Consider the following 15,602-nt stretch of genomic DNA (forward strand, 5'->3'; position numbering starts at 1 on the left):
GTCCGTCAGTCCGCCACCGGACAGAATTTCTCTATTTCTTCCAACTGCATAACATTATCTTATTATTTTCGTTCGCTTGCTCTCACTGTCATTGCCACACAGAGCAGCAATCTAAAATGGCGCCCTACGTGGAGGAGTTCGAGGAGTCTCTAGCAGTCTCGTCCAAGGTGCCGCCCAGCCTTGTCGCTCCCGAACCAGGTACGCATGCGCAGAATCATTGCCACAATATACACACGCTAACTCTCAGCAGAACACTGCCCAGGCCCTGAGTCCGAGCAAGCTGGCCAAGGCGATGCCTGTGCCGGTTGCCCAAACCAACAGATCTGCGCCACCGCGCCCAAAGGCCCCGACCCCGACATCCCGATCATCACTGAACGACTCTCTCAAATACGACACAAGATCCTAGTCCTCTCTGGAAAGGGAGGGGTCGGCAAATCTACGTTCTCAACTCTCCTCGCGCACGCCTTCGCCGCCAACCCAGACTCCACCGTCGGCATCATGGACACCGATATCTGCGGGCCTTCGATCCCCAAGATGATGGGCGTGGAGTCAGAGACTATTCACATCAGCAATGCCGGCTGGAGTCCCGTCTGGGTGACAGATAACCTGGGCGCAATGAGCGTGCAGTTCATGCTGCCCAACCGGGACGATGCGGTGATCTGGCGCGGGCCTAAGAAGAACGGACTGATCAAGCAATTCCTCAAGGATGTGGACTGGGGCGAGCTGGACTACCTGATTGTCGATACGCCTCCTGGGACCTCCGACGAGCATTTGTCCGTCAACTCTTTGCTGAAGGAGTCTGGCGTTGACGGTGCCGTTGTCGTGACTACCCCGCAGGAGGTTTCATTGCTGGATGTTCGCAAGGAGGTCGACTTTTGCCGCAAGGCTGGAATTAAGGTACTGGGCTTGGTAGAGAACATGTCTGGGTTTGTCTGTCCTAGCTGCACCCACGAGTCGCAAATATTCCGAGCGACAACTGGCGGCGGTCGCCGGCTAGCGAAGAAAATGGGAATTCCTTTCCTAGGTGCTGTGCCTCTGGATCCCCGTGTTGGCATGGCATGTGACTTTGGCGAGAGCTTCGTGGATAACTTCCCCGAAAGTCCCGCGTCCAAGGCAATCAAGCGCGTCGTGCGCTTGGTGGGACAAGCAGTTGGGGAGAACCCGGATGATGTTCTCCCGGAGGATGTGATTGATTAAAGTGCTTTTCTTCTTGGCTTATTTACGCAGCGCGGTGCATATGGGTAAGATTTCTGCGGAATACCTCGGCGTTTTGGGACATACATTGCATAAACCATGACTTGATACGATTGGCCAAAATGGCAAATGAACACAATACATATTCACCAGAAACTTGACTTCACATCTCAAGTAACTAATCGCTTCCTTGGCCCTTAATAGGCCGCATACACCAAAGCCAATTGATCGATCTCGTCCGCGGCTTGTCCCATGAAACCCACAACCGCAAAGCCCTCGGGGGCAGTAAATGTCTGGCAGTTATCAGTTGAAGTGCCCGCCTCCAAGGTCTTACCAGTACTGGTAGTAGCCTTGATATAAAAGTTGCGAGTGTGGTTATTATGCTTCCCAGTACAGAGCTTGGTCCCCGTCCAATACTCCCCAGAGGCCAGGGTAAGAGAGACCTTGGTTCCACCAGTTCCTCCATGGCTAAACGACGTGCCATCCTTCAACTCCAAAGCAACAGAATCCAATCTCTCCGCACCAGAGAAAGTAATCACAGAAGCAGCAGGCGACGAAGGAATACTTGGCAGATCACTGAACCAGGTCCCATGCGGACCACCGGAGAACTGACTTTGTCGCAGCGACGACGAAAGCGACCAGGTGAAGTTCACAAGAATCGGGTTGTGGTCCGAGAGTATATCGCCCAAATACTTAGGGTCAGTGTTTGTGAACTTCTCGCTGGCATAGACGAAGCTGTCCGCCTTGAGCGACACAACGTTGGACCCCCGGTACAGCACTTTATCGACCGTCTCGCAGGTCTGAACAGAAGACGGATTCTGACATACCAAGGCATCCGCCCCAGCAGTGGGATAGACACCATCTTTCTCAAGCTCGACCCAGGGGTCTGCGAGGGTATTCTGAGACTTGAAGACTCGAATGGCCGTATCTTTGGCGCGCGTGTAGCGACTGTTCGTATCGCCCATGACTACAACGGCGTTACCGGTCGACCAGGTGTCGATGTAATCTGCGACTTGCTGCAAGTTGGAGTTCCGGGCAGTTTCGTCTTCATCCTCGGTGCTTGGCGGGAGTCAGTCATGAGGTCGATCATAACCTGAGAATAGCCTGTACTCACCCAGCGTCGGCGTGTAGGTTATAGAAGTCTACATAGACTCCATCGGCCGGGTTCCAGCGCATGAAGGTGAAACCCTTCGGGGTTAAGCAGTCTGAGCCGGATGCATCGGAGCATTTGTTCCATTTCACGCGTGCGAAGTCTACCCAGTTGTAGTTGGAGATGGTGTTCAGACCACTTCCGATGGCTGCGCCGCCAGAAGTAGCGGTCCTGTAGGCGTGGGTATCTGTTTCATAGATATAGGCATGGTAGTTGAAATCCTAGAGAGTGGTTAGATCGATTGATATACTAGGGAGACTGGGTGGAGCGGCACCTCCTGCATGTTGATGATATCGTAGCCATACTCTGAGAAGTACGTGCCGAGCAGCTTGGCGTTTTCGGTTTTTGTGCCATTGACATCGTTCGATTGGAGGATGGATGGCAGGCCTGCGACGTTGAAGCTCAGCGCAGTGAATTTACCGTTTGTTGTCGCTGCGCTGGCTAATGCAGGCAGCAGAACGCTTAGAAGGATGGTCTTCATCTGGAAAAGATACCTCGGCTGTTCAAGATGCGATATATATAAAGCAATTAATAGATTGGGCTGTTGACGGGAGTTTCCAAGATGATCGGGGAAGCTTATATAGGATTTATTCACTCCGTGGCATAAATCGAACTAATGTGAGACCAAGTTTTACGCTAAGGTCGCAATAAACGGTATAATCCCCGTTACTGCACATGTGCAGCTGATTGACAATGATTGGCAGTGTCATTTCCCCTTTCCTCTTAGATGCATATGGAGACAGGGGAAGCCTCGGGGAAATGGTCCTGCAGAAGTGCTCACGTTAAATCAAGTTCAGGGGTAGATTAACTAGCTCAAGCCGTGACAGTATCAGCCCTAGCCTGCTTCTATGTTCTTTAATAGGCCAACGACCTTGAAATAAACATGCATGTTCTTTATTCGAATACCGCAAGTATCCCGCAATTGGACATGTTTCAAGATGGTGTCTTAGTGTGCGGGTCAAGACCTGATGATAGGTCAAAGTCGATATCCATCTAAGGTCAAATAAATGAACTACGTGCAAGACTGTAGGCAATGGAGCAACCATAGGCTTGGTATGGATATAAGCTTGCAGCAAAGTGGACGTCACGGCGTCAATGCCCTAGGTCCGGAAACTGGTCGGAATGGTGTATACCGGGCTAATGATCCCTATATCAATTGATCTCTGTATCCTTTAGCCTGAATTGTGCCAATCCTGAATTGCTAGACCGGTTAGCTTTTGGCATCGATCTCATGACATCGGTATTCTACAGTCGACTTCTTTGTCTATGCTCTCGTGTTGGTCTACAATGCTCTCTTTGTCGACAATCGTCTATGTAATTACCATTTTCGCGCACTTTCTGTGCTCATTGTTCTCGGTGTCTTCGACTTCGACTTCTTTGTCCACTTGTTAATGTCTATTTAAGATCATGGCCTCGGCTTCCGTTATCATTGTCTGCCTTGTTCCAGTGCTGATATTTCTGTCGACTCTTTGTGCTAAATGTTTCTTTTTTTGTGCCCTTTGTATGTTACTTGAAAGGGATACTCACGGTCGAGTATGCGCCACCTACTCAACTCACATCTATATAATCCTCGGCATCTCTGTATCAAATGGACAAGTACAAGCTCATCATTCATCATTCAATACAGCACTCGATACTCCATTCAATAACCGGTATTCTAGTTTTATACGTTCCGATCAAATCCAATATATACACCGCTATGCCTGGTTGTTGCTTCTTGAATTGTTTCGGTATCTGCCGCAATCGCCGCAATCGCCGCCGCAGCTCCCCAGGCTTTGCTCCTACCGGCGATAGCCCTATAGAGCTACAATACATAACACCCCCTGCTCCAGTAGCCTTGCCCGCCCCCGGCCCTGTCGTCCCTCCCAATGATCCTGTCTTTGCATCTTCTCAGCCTGGTTCCATCCCAACCGACGACCCTAACGATTATCAGTACGGCGAGCGCGAGATGTGGGGAGGCTTGCGACAACGATGGATCGACGATAAAAACGAGCCCAACTGTACAGTGAAACCGCTAAATTTTGAATTTAGAAGCCTGACCCATAGTACACACAGGTTCCAGCGATGGATGACAAATTTCAACCACTGGGGACCAGCACCCATTGCTCTTCGAGCAGACCTCGAGGCTTGTGGGTTCCCCACAGGTCCTGAAGATTACCACGAAGTCAAGATCTCAAAGACCTCGTTCACTCCGCACCCTAGAAGAGGATCGGGGACTAACTTTTACCATATCTCGACTGCATTAGGAGTTATTATTCTGAGAAACGTTGAAAGGTACGATGGACCTTGGTGGAGTCAAGTCGCCCTTGCACAATACGATACTCACTTCCCGCGGAATATCCTGAGACATATTTACCTCGAAAATATTATCAACGCAGATACCAGGAACTTTATTGAAGACATTTGGGCTAGAACTCAACCAGCTAATTCCCAGGATTTCCAGCATTCTCCCGCATCACTAAATCATGTGGTCTGGAGCTTTGATACCCCCGAATACAAGGCCATTCTAGGCACGCAGCTTGGGAAAGGAGCGGCGGCTCTTGTTCTGTCGGCGTTTCCCAGAGGTACACATCGTATCACCAAAATCGTTGTCTGGAGGAAAGTTATCATGCAGATTCGGTTTGATATTGAAAACAAATCTTACCTTGAGACAGGTATGGAATTATAGAAGTATTGTGCATCCATTCAACAGCCCTCGCAGTGCATGCAATTTGATTATCTTAGCTGTGTGCGATTTAGCAGCTCTTGTTTTTCTTAAGTCTTGTTTATTTGATAGAGAACGCTTCGAAATACAGGAACATAGATTGTTTTTACTTCCTCAAAAAACTTTTCCCAGTAGACCTCAAGCGAGGTCCCTAATGTAGACAATGATCTAGCTATTTTACCAAAACTTCGCCCACAAAAGCAATACTATGACATCTGCCGATATGCCCAGCAATGTAAATTCCAGCTGTATCCTAGTAATGGTTATAGTTTGTTCCGAAATTTGGGGGCCAAGCAAAGCCAATGAATGAATTATATTTGCTCGTCATTCTATTATACTTGGAGTTCCTGTTGACATGCATACATGCGATGCGTGCAGGGTATGCGTTTGTCTCTGTGCAGACTGAGCATTTGCCTGGTTTGTCGTATTTGTCATTCTCGGAGGCTCCATATACAGCCTCCCGAGGTCCTTTCTATAGATTCATATCATATCTTTCTTCCTCCTTCCTCCTCCAGGTAGCATCTAGCCTCAAGAGTTCCTCCGGTTTGAGGGTTGTCCATTGCAACACTAGACTTTCCAGTGTTATTATATCCGGTGCCGGTTCGCTGGATACGTACGGGGATGAGTCCCAATTCTCTTCTTTGCTTTCAATTGGTTTTCCTATGAGGTCGGTCACTTCATCGATGATGAGAATATCATCATCATGATCACCATCATCAGAGCTGGATTTGATAGGCTGTGGAGGAGGAGGTAGCATGGGCTGGTCCTCTTCTCCTTTTTTATCCGTGTCAATGCATATCTTGCTGTCATCGCTGCCGCAGTGTCGATAACGTTTCTTTTTTTTCGGCGTTGGGGAGCTTGAGCAATTGAATCGTCAGGTCTGGGATCGGGCCAAGAGCGATGGTCAAAGTGCGAATGGATTCCGTCGTGCGGATGACGACGGAAACCATTCTCTGCCTCGGCGCGGCGCTCTTCAAATTCGGACCCATGAGAGTTGATGTATGCAGGGGGGACTTTTTAAATGGCCCATGTTAGCACAATGCCGATTAATATTGTAGAGCTCTGATTAACTCGAACACTCACGATCATAGTAATCACTTTCATCGAAATCTCTGCGCGCGGGTGGCTCATCGCCCACTCCTCGCTCATACCGCGAGATGGTCGTAGACAGACGCCGAGCGCGCCTAAAACCAGATCGCTTATACAGCGCAGGGGCTGTAAGGCAACAGTCTTCGTAGCTTGTGAAGTCCGAAAGATTATCCTCAGATGGAGTAATGCGGCTCTCGGCGCTCCCACGAGTCTTATTCGGATCGCGCCGGCGTTCTCTGTGGACATAGGATTTCCCAGTCTTTTCACGCTCTGGTTCATATTCAGAATCAGAGCTATGAGAGAGTTCTGGTCGCGTCTTTCCACGTTTTGCGGTCTCGTCTGTGGAATCGGACCTCGTATGTATTTGGTGAGTTGCAGGGAAAGAAGCATCCCTGAATCTGAATATGGGGTCATCAAAAAGTTGATTTGCCGCGTGGCCATGAATATGTTGAAAGAGAACAGATTCCGCCGAATGCACATTTATAACACCGTTTCGGATTCTGAGGTGGCGGCTCTTCTCCAGGGTGTCTTGGTATGCATCGATTTGACAGAGTAGGCCTCGAACCAGATTGTAGTATTCTCCCACTTCGTTCCAGAGAGGAGTAGACGGAGTTGGCTGTGGATCAATGCTCAAAGCTTCGAATGAGGGCTGAAAGGCACTATCATCTTTGGATATAGAAACAGCTTGGATAGATTTGCTAAGGGTATCATATTTGGCGTCGTTCGCGATTTTCTCTTCTAGAAGAGTTTGGATGAGACCACGTTGATCGGCCATAGTAGATTTCTCATTTTCCCTGCCGACGTTAGATCCATAGATCAGATAACCAAGCAGAGGAACTCACTTGCGAAGCTGTCCAGCATACATGATGACATGCAGCATCAATAATGTTGTCGATTTTAGCCTCTCTAAGTTACTTTTGAGGACATTCAAGTCCGGACCAAGGAGTGCGATCGTGATTTTTCGCGCATGTCGCATAAGGCGATTCTTCTCATTGTCTTGGGAATGCTTTTCGATTGCGGTATCAATTTCTTCAAATACCGACTTGCATTCCTGTAAGACCTCTTGTGCTGTGAAAAAGGCCTGTTTGGAGCAAAGCCTTGTCTGGTCATCTTGTTCGAGTGTCTTGCCGAGCTCGTTTAGAATGCTGCAGGTAAGTGAAACATCGCTGGACAGCTCTTGCATTGACTTGTTTGCGACTTTGACTGCTTTGTAGAACGTACAGAGCTTGACGGATAGTTTGGCGCCAAGGTCTGCGATCTGGATGATGCTGGCGACGACACCAATCACCTCTAGACCTGACATCGCAATAAAATGCGTTTGGAGGATAAATGGAGGACAATCTTCGCTGGAATAGACAGATATTCATTTTGATGCGGGGTAGGTCTTTCCCACCTTGGCAGCGGCTTGAGACTGTGCAGGCGGTTTTATTAGTGCAATGACCGACATGAGAATTGTTCGTATTATATGCAAGTCCATTAATTGCCAGAGCATCTGTACTATCCATTCCCGTTAACGGATCTGGAGTGTAAGGAGCTTGGATTGCCTTCTGCCAGACTGGGATATGCCCCCCTGAGGCCCTAAACAGGCCCACTGAACAACCATTGGACTGAAGGATCTTTCCCTCCAGATCTACGGTGTCAATTTAAGTAGTGGACTACGGAAACACATAGTAAAGCTGGTCCAGTGTATCGTTGACAATTTTCAAAAATCAAGAAAATCAAGAAGTCGGAAAGTCTCCACACTTTTATGCGGGGAGATCCTATAGTGATCTACCTATGTTGTAGGTATATGTAAGATACAACAGTCCTCATGGAGTATATGGAAGTCTCCAATCTTCAGATATCAATAGCAGACAAAATAGTCCCTACTAATACCCTCTCAACCTAACTGTCCATAGTTAGCTACATACCTCCAGGGCTAGGTAGATTCGCATGTCGCATCGACCCACCAACCTGATGATGTCATATAGCATCAGGACGGGGACCTCAGAACCAAATGGAAAAGACCTGCTTCTTTAAATATCGACACTTCCAATCATTTTGGATTTCAAATACTCTTCCTCTCTTTCAATCTGCAAACTTTGAATCTCCGAAGTTACCTACATATCATTCTATCTACACCTACATCATAACCATCATGTCGTTCCTCACATCCATCCGCGGCTCCTCCCGCCAAGCTATCCGGACCAACTTCGTCATGCCAGCTTCCACATTCCATTCTTCAGCAGTCAGGAGCTTGAAAGAGGATGATAAGAGTCAGTATACCACCACCAACTTGTCCTACCCCTACTAACCGCAAGAAGACCGCGACGACCTCTCCGCCCACTACGAATCCCATAAGCAAGAAGTCGTCAAGAATACTGTGGAGGGCAAGGGGAAGTGGAAGTCCGAGCTGGCTAGTAACAGCGAGGCTACAGTAAGCATTGGCCTCTAGAGTTCATTTTTCAGCAGAGCTAATATGTTTGATTCATTCAGGTCAAAGCGGACCGCGGCGAGGTAGACGGTGATGCCGAGTTCGAGAAGTTGCAGGAGAAAACGAAACATGTTGGGAGTTCGAAGTACGATAAGCAATAAGGGAAAGCCCTCGGCCTTCCGTGACTTTTCGCTCGCGGCTTTCGTTTATTTCTCATGTATTTTATTGAAGCAGTCTACGGGTGAGACTGTTGGGAGTCTTTTATGGTGATTTATTCGAGTTTATCGCATTCGTCAATGACAATTGATACTGCACACTTGAGCAAATAATTAGATATGGAAGTTTATGACCATGGGTAAGCTTTGTAGATGTAGTATGATCAAGAATCCAAGGAGTCTAGGGACGACTCGACTGCCTCAACGCCTCGAGCCCAGTGAAAATGAAACATAAGGAAAACCAATCGTCCCATATTGCGTAAAGTTGTAAACGCCCGCTCGCCAAAGGAAGAAAAGGTAAAAAATGATAAGAGTAATAGCAATAAAAGACCACCCTCCAATCATCCACCCGTATCGGGGTATCATTTCAGGATCACGATCAAGATGACCAGAACAATGATCAATCCAATGATAGTCATCATGCTCCAGTTCTCGCCCGCCTTTCGGCGGATCCTATCTATGCGCCGTCTCGCACCGTCTAGCCGGTTCTGATGACGCTCGACGTCCCCATCCATCCCATCGAGAAGTTGAACGTGGCCATCCAGTTCATCCCCAATCTGAATACTCAGCTGGTGCTGTCTACCAATTGATTCACCCAGCCGATCCAACTGGTCATCCTGGTCTCGCATTGTTTGAGCGTGGTGGTCGTATATCTGCTGGTTGTCCAGGTTTGACAGATCCGGTCGCGGCGATGGCTCATCACGGTATGGACGGAAGAGGTTGCTGCGGTTGCGCTCATCCTCCTCATCAAGCTCATCTTGTACGGCTGCCGCTGCGGCGGAGCTGTCCATGAAACGGACGGATTTGGAAGGTGGATGTTGTGGGATTGGCTGCTTGAGGTCGGGGGTGGCGGGTTTCGACGCCTGCGTCGAGTTGTCCGATGGCTCGCCGTCTGCGCCGTAGAACTGGGTCGAGAGATCTTTGAATTGGGCTTGGAGGGGGGTGAGTTGGTCTTTCAAAGCGGTGGCGCCTGCGCTGTCATGCGAGTTGGCTAGCCGGGTTTGTTCGGCTTCCAAAGCCTCTATGCTCTCCCGGAGTGACTCGAGAGACCAAGAGATCTCTCCATCTTTGGAATTGGGCTCGAGATCGAGTGAGATTGCCCTTTCGCGCTCCAAAAGGGATAATTTGATGTGATCGGCGAGTAGGAATAGCTGGGAAGGGTTCGTCATGATGAGATGTGTGAGATCAAAATGACAGGCTGTTGCGATGTATGAATCGTAGGCGTTTGGACGGTCAATACGGAGAAAGACCTCCGATCAGCCAAGTAAGCTAAAGTCAGACTGTTTGAGATGTTTCCGGCTGGGCGAGGTTGAAGGTGGAGATGGGTAAGACGAGGAATCACAAGCGGAGGCAACAAGTGCGGATCAACCACTTTCCGCCTTTTCTCCCTTTGGTACCCCCGCAGTCATCCCGCCTTCTCTTCAGCTCGGAAGATTAACATGTCTATGTCTTGCAAGCATTTGCTTCCGATCGCTCAACTTATTGTTTTCTGAGTCTCATCCTCATGGATCTGGACTATTCGGTCTACCTCGGTATCTAGCGCAAAGCTGCATGAATCCGCGCAGCGGTTCCGCATTTCGAAGAAACAACAACATAGGGAATTAAAGTCCGTTGGTACTTTGCATATTTTTCGAAGGCGTCCTGATAGTCTTGGACTCCGCGCAACATGAATCTACAAGACTTCCTAGCAATGGAAGAAAGCCGCGAGCGCGACGAGCTAATCGACCTCCGCAGCCTTGATCTCGTCTCCGAGTACGACTCGCATCTTATGTGTCCGATCTGTCACTGTCCCTTCGTTGAACCCGTCCGTCTACAATGCGACCATGTCTTCTGCGGGAGTTGCCTCAGTTCGGCAATACACAGCTTCCGCTCGGCCGACTCGGAGGAGTTCCCGTGTCCCTCTTGCCGAAATCCCACCCAGAAGGTGTCGGCTAGCGTGCCCCGCCTGCTGATCAACATGTGCGACGAGATCCGAGTGCGATGTCCGTTGATAACGGAGGGCTGTCAAGAGATAATACCCCGAGGCCATGTCCAGTCGCATGTTGAGAAGTACTGCGGGTACCGGCTACTGCCGTGTCCGGATAATTCATGCGATCAGATGACGCGGAGCAAGGATGTTGGGATGGATCAGAAGTGTATTCATAAGGTGCGACGATGCGCCCATTGCGAAGAAGATGTTCTAGAGCATAAATACGAGGTTTGTTGCCCATTTGAACTTATTAGAAATTCTATAGATGCTGACCGGAAACGCCTATCCTAGGAGCATGAGAAAGAGCTTTGTCCAGTTCTTGAGGTCACATGTGCTGACTGCGAGACTGTTGTCACTAGAGGGGCACTGCAGGAGCATATTGAATCATGCCCGGAGGTTGCGATTCCCTGCGCAGCATCCAAATATGCATGTCCGGTTAAGATCAGACGGGCTGATATTGCAGCACACGAGCAAAGCTGCCCCATAGTCGCAATGGGCCCTTATTTTGAGACGCAGAATGCCCGGCTCAAGTCGCTTGAATCAAGTATGCGGCATCTGCAACAGCGGAATGAAATATTCGAGGATGGGCTCGCAAACATTCGGTCCACTCTTTTCGAATCCACGCGCTTAGGTGCGAACAGCCATAGCGGTGGGCAGCCTCCCCAGTCAGACCGAGAACAGCAATCCTCCGCTCGCGTCGACGCCCACACAGATGATCCTGCAGACCTTGCTGCGGGTGTGTTTTCATCCAATGCCACGACCTATCTGCTTTCCTTGCACGAATCGCTCCGGGAAGAGGTCAGCCAACTTTCGCATGCTATCACCGACCTAGATGCTCGCGCCAGCATGGCTATCATGAATGAATGTATGCGCATCAAGGAGGACATAGCCCACACAAATGCGGCGGTCAACAGTGTCCGCATGCAGGTCCAGTGGCTCATGAACCCTCGTCTTCACCAGGGGACGAGGGGAGGAGCTGTTCGCCCCAGCTCTACAGAAAGCGAAGGGACACGGACTAATATGGCATCGTCGGTGGCTGGGCCGAGCCATGCTACTGGTCAGTCCCTAGGGCCTCTTCGGCCCAGGCGTCCCAGTGACAGTGGACGCGAGGGAACGAAGCTGTGAGGGTGCGTTTAGGTAATTCGGGGCGCTGCATTTCCCGTCTAATGCGAGAGGGTTGTGAGCTTGTGTATCTTGTAGCTTATATATGACTGATGATTGGGTTGACTTGGTAAGGCCGTGTTGTACATAGTTGACAGGGATGGACGGCTCTGGTTACATTAATGAACGATATACCTTTTTTCTTTTACTTTACAATACATATGCAAGATTAGGGACCCATGCTCCTCATGTCTAAATATATATCACGGATACTAACAAGGAATAGCTCAAAAAAAGACAAGCTTTGAGGCGGGTCTTTAGCCCCGGTAAAGCATGCAGATACCTGCACTTGAGCATCGTCAGATATACCTAGCAAAGCCAAAAAAAAGGTCTACTGATGCACCCTCTGTCATCACTAAACGAACCCAGAGAAAAGAGCAAAAAAGAAATCTCAAGTTTTTTGTAGGAATAGCCGAACGCGGGGGTCGAACCCGCAGCCTTAAGATTAAGAGTCTTACGCTCTACCGATTGAGCTAGCCCGGCCGGGCTGTTGAAGAGAGGAGCGGACTAATGCATAATAAAGCGTATCTGTGTACAATAGCATCCCAGCGTCGCGAAGTTGGGGTTGGTACTGTCAAGGTAAGAGGCGGCTCAAAGTCGAGAAAAGGAGGGCCGGAATATTTTCTCGCTTCTCAGCATCCGATCTTCGCTTTTTTAGCCAGTTCGGTCATCTGGTGACTAGGAAGTTCCCCGTCATTTAGCAAAGAGTTACAATTGTAGATGAAGGAGAGGAGAGCGGTGTAGAGAAAGAGAGGGGAAAAAAGAAGAGGAAGGTGAAAGGAAGATAATAAAGAGCAATATGCAGGGGAGAAGAGGGGGAGCAGATGTATACTTCAACGACAGGGATTGGTGGAAAAGCCGGATAAAAAGGAGACATCTAACTACACAAAGAAAGCCACATTTGTACTTAAACCAAGGATCTATAAGCACTTGATATTGACCGACCGATAAATACATACCTTCGTCACATGGTATTTAATTTCAATAGCACAAATCAGTTAAATCGGCCAACTCAATGCCTAGCGGAAGTCAACGCATCAGCGTCTAAGAGTGGGGGCTATACTTCGTACACTCCCAGATGATTCATACGTCAATCCAAACTCCAAGCCCAAGTTACGGGGTGTGCTAGTATTGTTTATAGATACAAAAGTACCACCTTCAAGGGAGTAGTGACTGGAATTATTGAACAATCCTATCATGTACCCTCAATCCTAGACCTGGAATGCCGCGCCATGGAGACCAACCTCTCAACAAAAGCCTGCGCTAAATAAAATGGTGGGTAAGTCTGACCATCATTCGCCGGCCTTTCAAGGTGAGCCAAGAGCCCAGCGATATCCTCCAAGGTCTTGAGATCCCTTGTGAAAGTAGATGAAGTCGGAACAGTGATTAGATACCAGAAGACCGAGAGAACGGCCGTGAGGAGGAACTGCGCGTGAAGCCTAGAATACGACAGAACCTCGAATTAGTATATATATATATATATATATATGAGACAAGGCTCAGAATCCCTTACCAGAATGTATGCTGGTTGATGAACTGACGGACCCGCCAGATGTAGATCAGCGAACACCGCGCAGCTTCAAAGCACAGCTCTGCACTAGATGGGAGAGGCGACCAGTTCTGCGGGGAAGGTATCTTGGAAGAGCTACTCGCTCCGTGGATCTTTCCAAGGCAGTAGTAGTATTCCAAATGGATATTCACTCCGCGCATACTGAGGTCGTGGAACAGATAGTCCGGTGCGCTCTCGGTGGCGAACACCTCCGGCCGGCAGTCGGCGGGATAGCCCAGATTCAAGTCACTCAGTTCTTGGTCTAATTCACGGATATATTGAATGCGCCTAGCTTCTGGTAGCGTCTGACTGTGCGCTGAATAAAGCAACCGGAAGATCTTGGACTTGAGCAAGGAAAAGCGGAGGTCGGAGGGGGAAAAGAAGCTCCTTGGATGACAAGGGCTTCATGTAGAAGTGGCGTTCTGAGGTTTCCTGGGCGTATGTGGTAGGCAGATCTAGATCGCAGTCGGCGTCGTTTATCAAGGGTGGTTGTGATTTTCGGATAGAGAATTCTTTGTCGACGGCATAGCAATGCCAGAACAAAGCTCGGAGATGTTGGCTACGCTGGTCTGTCCTGTGTATCTCATTGGGGGTTTGTATTCTGTTTGCCCCGAGGTTATAGATGAGCTGCACTGCGATTCCAAGAAGTAGTTCTCCTGCCTGAGGTCTGCCAAGAGGGCATATATAGAGCATCTATAGCCACATATAAGCTTCTGAGACATGGGATCCACCTTTGGTGCTGCCCAGGTAGACACGCGAAGAACTTACTAATATTGTCACCGCTTCCAAAGTTCTTAAATCAGGAGGCTCTAGTAACATTTCAGGAAGGAGAGTTAGCGCTGCTTGTAAATAAGCATCCGGGTCGGCGCTGGCGAAAGCTCGCTCATGGCGGTGGATATGGGTGATCATTGCCGCAAAAGCAACCAGACAAGCCCGATTCGCAGCACGACTCATGTGTGGAGGCTTGTCTAAGACATTTGCATTGAGCAGGATCTGCACGGCCTCAACATCGATAATTGGAAATATAGAATAGAGGCCATTTCTATCAAAATATTCCAAACACTGTTGGACTAGAGCAGACCCCGGCCATTTGATTCCAATCACTTTCTTTGTTGACTTGAGCTGTTGTGTATTGAAAGATTGCGTGACCTCATGAGCAAAGGAATCCACATTGAATGTACAACCCGTTTGCTTTTGAATGAGAGAGTAGAAGGCTGCCCTTTGCATCGAAAGGGAACTCCCGAGCCCGCAATACGAGATGTGCCATTGGAAAGCTGCCAACGCGGTATCGAAATCACGAGTATCGGGCAAATAAGATAAGAATGCTTCCGATGCGGGTCTAGGCGATGCTGGAGAAGAGCTTCTGCTCGGAGAAAGGATAGCTAGCCCTTTCTGGTTCGGTTTTGTGGATTCTTTAAGTCCGAGGAGGGTCGCCTCTAATTCCCGAACCCGAGCTTTGGTATCGGCCAGCTCTCTATATACCCCGTAAGCAATTGGTAAAGAGGGGCTTAAATAGTATGGAGTCTTACTGTCGGGTAGTTTTCCGAGGTAGGGATACAGGTTGGGTGAATGTACATGGTAACCCTGCAATATGGCAATTCTCACAGGCGGGTTGGTTTCTATCACAGCGGATCTGTTGGCAAAATCAGATTAGGGGCTGTCACACGGGCAGTGTGGATATTACCTTTCGGTGTCGACATAGATCGCAAGCGCTCCGCCCCTTTCCGGCGCGTGGGCCAGTAGAATCGTCCATAAAGCAATATCGTAATACTCCTTACAGATGTCAAAGAGCCTTATGGGCCATAATGGGGGCTGGAAGATCGGTGAATCATCAAGCTTTTCAGGGGTTGAGCCTATGAGGACGATGCGTATAAGAATCCACTGGCCTGCAACCATTGAGATCGACGGGATTTTGAGGCCAAGACCTTTTTAGGTGTGTAGCGCCGAGACCGGGAAGTGGGTAGATGAGTCAGCGGGAATTTTAGCCCTGGAGTGGACGAGGGCTACCTAACTAGGTAACTTATGTAGGTACAATGTATGGAGAGTGTTAATGATACATACATATGTAGTATTCAACCTTATTGGATACGTTTCTCATTTGTTTCTTTTGCGTTTTACCTCTTACAGATAGTCCAGATCTCTTCTGGGGTCGAGCCTG

At 48.9% G+C, this 15,602-nt stretch overlaps 8 protein-coding genes across 8 annotated transcripts; 4 read left to right on the forward strand and 4 right to left on the reverse strand.

Annotated features, from left to right (window-relative positions):
* Positions 1-116: 116 nt before the first annotated feature.
* Positions 117-1,197, forward strand: nbp35 (Fe-S cluster-binding ATPase; the record flags this gene model as incomplete). The annotated part of the gene is made up of 2 exons (XM_056706290.1): positions 117-198; positions 251-1,197. The coding sequence occupies 2 exons, from the start codon at positions 117-119 to the stop codon at positions 1,195-1,197; spliced, it is 1,029 nt and encodes a 342-aa protein (XP_056570592.1).
* Positions 1,198-1,391: 194 nt separating this feature from the next.
* Positions 1,392-2,825, reverse strand: N7489_000536 (endonuclease/exonuclease/phosphatase family protein; the record flags this gene model as incomplete). The annotated part of the gene is made up of 3 exons (XM_056706291.1): positions 1,392-2,253; positions 2,309-2,565; positions 2,619-2,825. 3 exons carry the CDS (start codon positions 2,823-2,825, stop codon positions 1,392-1,394), a joined length of 1,326 nt encoding a protein of 441 aa, XP_056570593.1.
* A 1,218-nt stretch (positions 2,826-4,043) lies between these two features.
* On the forward strand, positions 4,044-5,012 carry N7489_000537 (uncharacterized protein; the record flags this gene model as incomplete). The annotated part of the gene is made up of 1 exon (XM_056706292.1): positions 4,044-5,012. One exon carries the CDS (start codon positions 4,044-4,046, stop codon positions 5,010-5,012), a length of 969 nt encoding a protein of 322 aa, XP_056570594.1.
* Positions 5,013-5,720: 708 nt separating this feature from the next.
* On the reverse strand, positions 5,721-7,440 carry N7489_000538 (uncharacterized protein; the record flags this gene model as incomplete). Its single annotated transcript, XM_056706293.1, has 3 exons — positions 5,721-6,061; positions 6,132-6,931; positions 6,980-7,440. 3 exons carry the CDS (start codon positions 7,438-7,440, stop codon positions 5,721-5,723), a joined length of 1,602 nt encoding a protein of 533 aa, XP_056570595.1.
* Positions 7,441-8,274: 834 nt separating this feature from the next.
* Positions 8,275-8,711, forward strand: N7489_000539 (uncharacterized protein; the record flags this gene model as incomplete). Its single annotated transcript, XM_056706294.1, has 3 exons — positions 8,275-8,392; positions 8,441-8,553; positions 8,613-8,711. 3 exons carry the CDS (start codon positions 8,275-8,277, stop codon positions 8,709-8,711), a joined length of 330 nt encoding a protein of 109 aa, XP_056570596.1.
* A 416-nt stretch (positions 8,712-9,127) lies between these two features.
* N7489_000540 (syntaxin family protein) lies at positions 9,128-9,934 on the reverse strand (the record flags this gene model as incomplete). The annotated part of the gene is made up of 1 exon (XM_056706295.1): positions 9,128-9,934. One exon carries the CDS (start codon positions 9,932-9,934, stop codon positions 9,128-9,130), a length of 807 nt encoding a protein of 268 aa, XP_056570597.1.
* Positions 9,935-10,431: 497 nt separating this feature from the next.
* Positions 10,432-11,859, forward strand: N7489_000541 (uncharacterized protein; the record flags this gene model as incomplete). The annotated part of the gene is made up of 2 exons (XM_056706296.1): positions 10,432-10,962; positions 11,026-11,859. The coding sequence occupies 2 exons, from the start codon at positions 10,432-10,434 to the stop codon at positions 11,857-11,859; spliced, it is 1,365 nt and encodes a 454-aa protein (XP_056570598.1).
* Positions 11,860-13,090: 1,231 nt separating this feature from the next.
* On the reverse strand, positions 13,091-15,340 carry N7489_000542 (fungal specific transcription factor domain-containing protein; the record flags this gene model as incomplete). The annotated part of the gene is made up of 4 exons (XM_056706297.1): positions 13,091-13,334; positions 13,409-13,749; positions 14,213-15,077; positions 15,129-15,340. 4 exons carry the CDS (start codon positions 15,338-15,340, stop codon positions 13,091-13,093), a joined length of 1,662 nt encoding a protein of 553 aa, XP_056570599.1.
* Between the last annotated feature and the right edge of the window lie 262 nt (positions 15,341-15,602).

The sequence above is a fragment of the Penicillium chrysogenum genome, assembly GCF_028827035.1.
Source record: "Penicillium chrysogenum strain IBT 35668 chromosome Unknown utg000001l_segment0_segment0, whole genome shotgun sequence".
NCBI lineage: Eukaryota > Fungi > Ascomycota > Eurotiomycetes > Eurotiales > Aspergillaceae > Penicillium > Penicillium chrysogenum.